Raw genomic sequence first — 3,951 nt, 5'->3', positions numbered from 1 at the left:
CAGACAGACAGACAGACAGACAGACAGACAGACACACACACATGCACACTCTCTCTCTCTCTCTCTCTCACACACACACACACACACACACACACACACACACACACACACACACACACACACACACACACACACACACACACACACACACACACACACACACACACACACCTTTTGCTGACATAGGCATGTAAATATACACATTAATACTCAGGCACATGCAAACAAGAATTGAATTAAGTAGCGGGAAGTGTGGAGGTGCATTATTCAGCAGTAAGTAGTTTCCAGATGGCTGCCATGGGATCTGAATAGAGCTCGGCCTGTTTTACACTGTCTGGACCACTGAGTGTGACTGACAGCTGCGCTACGCTTTGCCTGCTTAGCACCGGGTGGGCGGGTGCTCCTGTGCACATGTGTGTTTTGTTAGGTGTGTGTGCCTCTTTCCGAAAAGCTCTCATGCACATGAACAGGCTTCCCAGGAGCTCCTCATTATAACCAGAGAAGGGGTTAAGAAACGAGTGAATAAATAACTGAGTGAGTCTACGCTGACGTGCGCGAGTTGTTGCAACCTCTCAAAGGTTGTTTTATACCTCGGCCCTGTGGAAGTTGTCAAGCTGAGTTTACTTCTGAGCAGATGTGCAGCCTCCCTGTGAGTGTGTATGTGTGTATGTGTGTGTGTGTGTGTGTGTGTGTGTGTGTGTTTCTCACTGTTGGTCTTAGGCAGGTTCTTGTGGAACTCTTCCCGGTCGTCCTCATGGAGAATATTGTAGACGCTGGTGTTGATGAGCTCCTCCTGCTTGTACTGCAGGTACTGCGTCACGTTGTCCGACACAAACACCACGCTGCCTTCCCGGTTCACCACAAACAGGAAGCCGTCCAGAGCCTGAGAGGACAGCGACAGGAAGTCACCACCAAACCTCGAAGAAATATTCCCTGATCAGACGGAGGTGCAGTGCAGCACTCACCTGCAGCAGGAGCGGCCCCAAGTGGTCCTTGTCGATGACCCCCTGACCCGTCGAGGACACGTCAGACTTCTGGACGTCGTCGTCGTTGGATGAAGCTTTTCCTGCAGGAGGGGGGAAAAGACAAGATGCATTAAAAAAGACATTTCAAATCCTAGCTGCCTACAAAGAAGGGAAAAAAGGAGCAAAGGAGAACACAAAGAGAAAGCAACGATACCTGGAACTGGAGGAAACTGTTATTCACTTCTACAGCTGCACCAGCAGGGGGCAGCGTTTCTCAATCTTTACTTGAACATTTTTTCCCTCTAATTTAAAAATACAGGTGAGGAGGGAGACGGACGGAAGCAGGTTTCTCTGAGGAGCCCGTCAGGAGGAGTAGAGGGCTGGGTGCATGTGGAGCAGGTAGCAGCCGTCCTCTTGCTTTATATTCAGTGTCAGACTCTGAGGGACTGTCTGGTAGGCTGGGGCTGAGAGAGAGAGGGAGCGCGGGAGAGAGCTACAGAGGCTCTGGAAGCTGTAATGGTGCAGGGGCAGGAGGCACCTGAATTAATGGAGGGGCTGAGAGAGAGAGAAAGGAAGACAGACAGATAAAGAGAGAGAGACAGGAAGGACCAGAGGGAGGTGGACGGAGACGATGCTGAGAGAAAATGCCTGGCATTTGGGTATTAATGCAGGGATTGGTCTGAGGAAGAGGCGGGGGCTGCTCGGCTACAGGAATCATTCTATCTGATTAGCTCCCAAGGGGCACAGATACCCACACAAAGAAGAAAAAAAGCCATTGCTGCCTCATCCAGGCATTGTGAAGTTAGGTAGAGAATGGCGGAAAGAAAGAGGGAGAGGAAGGAGACAGAACCAGAAAGAGAGAGGCTGCCCTCCATCAGTTCCCTCAATATCTTAAGATGCTGGGAGCAAATCTAAAGATGCTGCAATACAGATGAGAGTGGAGGAGAAAGAAAACCGGGAAGCAGAAGAGGAAGAAGACGCTCGAGCAGAGTACGTAAAATCCAAGTGAGGATTTATTGAAGGAGAAAAGAGCAAAGATGAAGGTTTGTAGAAAGAGCAACTGAAAGTGAGAACAGGAACAGGTAGAGAGAGAGAGGGAGAGACGAGTGTAAACGCCTGTGTCATTTCTGTCTTCACTTCCTGTAACTATGGCAACGTGTCAGCAGCCAGTCAGGGCCAGCTGTAGCCTCTTCCCCTTCCTGTCGAGGTGGCAGACGCTGACGGAGCCGAGCACAGGCACGAGAACAGAATTCACCCCTGATCTTTGAAAATTCACACAGGGCTGAATTTAAGAAGCAACAATATGTCCGTTCAGCGATGCAAGACTCTCAGCCTGGAGCGTTTTCACTTTGTTTGCAGTGGAAATGATGACTGCTGCATAATGGAGACAGAAGTATGACAACGGCCGCTGTAACAGAACTAACAATTTGGCAGTTCAGCAGAATGGATGGGCATGTGATTACCTGCAAACGTCCAATTAAACAGCCCCTGGCGAGGGCAGCACACAGCTGTGCATGCTCATAATACACACGCGCACACACACACACGTACAAGTGACAGGTTCACAAAGCATTGCCAATGTTTCCACCCAAACATAAACAGTTCAGGCTGTGAAATTTGTGGGAGATGAATGACTGATTCGTCCTTGCACCTGGGCTCTGAGAAGGCACGTGTGTGTGTGTGGTCTCCAGCTTTCTCTCTCCCCTCCCTTCACCACCTCTCCCAATGTTTCCTAGACACTCTTCTCAACAGTCCTTCTGACAGGGATCTCAGACAAAGTGCGTCCACTCACCCTGCTCTTTGATCTGGCGGATCTGGCGCACCGTCTCTTTGAGGATGGCACATTTGTCTGGTTTGACGTTGAAGCTGTCGATGTCGCCGAGGTTGGCCGAGATCAGCTCTGCTAGCTCTTCTATGTATTTGCTCTCCTGTTCCCGTCGCTTCCTGTCACACCTGCAAAAGTTGCAAAGTTTAAAAATAAGCCAAGGCTATTGCGTCAGTGATGTCCAACGTCTGAATGGAAGCAAGGCTGAAGTACTATTTCCCCCTGATTCCATCAAACATGAAGCTAAATGTTTCATTAGAAATCATTTAGCATGTATTACATTTATGTTTTGCTGAATTTCAATTCAGTTGGGATCAAACATTGCGTACTTATAAAAACAATTGTAAATAATAAATTGTAGAATCACAGTTCAAGTGTCATATCCTTACCTTCCTGAGAAGGATTTTCAATTCAATGACAATCTAAGTAGGCTAAATCAATCAGGAAGTGCTTTTTCTACCAACATTATGGTCAAAATCCTCCTAAAAATGTGCACATATTTTGGCTTCAACTTTTCACAGCACACAGAGGAGCACCAATGCTCGGCCTGGAGAAGCCGCTGACCCAGTAGCCCACTTCATGCTCATCTCTTCTCTCGTGCTCATCAGAAACACTCACCCAAGACCTGGCGTCTCGCAAGTGGAGAGCTTGCGTTTCCGGTTTTCTGAGCTCAGAGGCTCCATGGAGTTCTCCCCCAGTCCGCTCATTGTGAACGCATATCAGCACCTGAGAGGAAGGAGCACACACACAGGTGTAAACAATGCTTTATTGCAGGCATAGGAGGAATTACAATGTTCCTCAAGGCCTTTTAGCTTCCATTGATACATAATTGCGAAAGTAAGGAGACATGGGAATCGTCCTTTTGAACTCAGCAAAAACTAACCAACCAAGAGCAGTTTATGAAGTGGATACAGTGCAAAACACACAGCAGCGTCGAAATATGCTTATACCATGCAAATCATATTCTCCTGGCAGAGACTGACGTTCATAAACATGTCTCGTCTGCCTCCTCGTCTCCCTTAGAAAAACAGAGTAAGCGTGAGGTTGTGTTTGTTTGTTGTGTGTGTGTCTGTGCATGTATGAGTTCATCAGCTCATATGGCTGACACACACACACACGCACACACACACACACACACACACACACACACACACACTGAAT

At 48.1% G+C, this 3,951-nt stretch overlaps 1 protein-coding gene across 1 annotated transcript in view; it reads right to left on the bottom strand.

Moving 5' to 3' along the window:
- LOC104951721 (nuclear receptor coactivator 3-like) overlaps window positions 1–3,512 on the bottom strand; it is a 23,207-nt gene extending 19,695 nt beyond the window's left edge. The window contains exons 1-4 of the mRNA XM_010778452.1: window positions 3,409–3,512; window positions 2,758–2,918; window positions 966–1,066; window positions 551–883 (exon numbers count right to left, since the gene is read on the bottom strand). Of these exons, the coding sequence (XP_010776754.1) occupies window positions 551–883; window positions 966–1,066; window positions 2,758–2,918; window positions 3,409–3,497 (684 nt within the window). The 5' untranslated portion in view covers window positions 3,498–3,512. The remainder of the gene's footprint in view (window positions 1–550; window positions 884–965; window positions 1,067–2,757; window positions 2,919–3,408) is intronic.
- Between the last annotated feature and the right edge of the window lie 439 nt (window positions 3,513–3,951).

This window comes from Notothenia coriiceps, unplaced genomic scaffold (genome assembly GCF_000735185.1).
Source record: "Notothenia coriiceps isolate Sejong01 unplaced genomic scaffold, NC01 NC01_scaffold00019001, whole genome shotgun sequence".
NCBI lineage: Eukaryota > Metazoa > Chordata > Actinopteri > Perciformes > Nototheniidae > Notothenia > Notothenia coriiceps.
The sequence above is the reverse complement of the archived record's forward strand: the minus strand, read 5'-3'. Positions and strand labels throughout refer to the sequence as shown.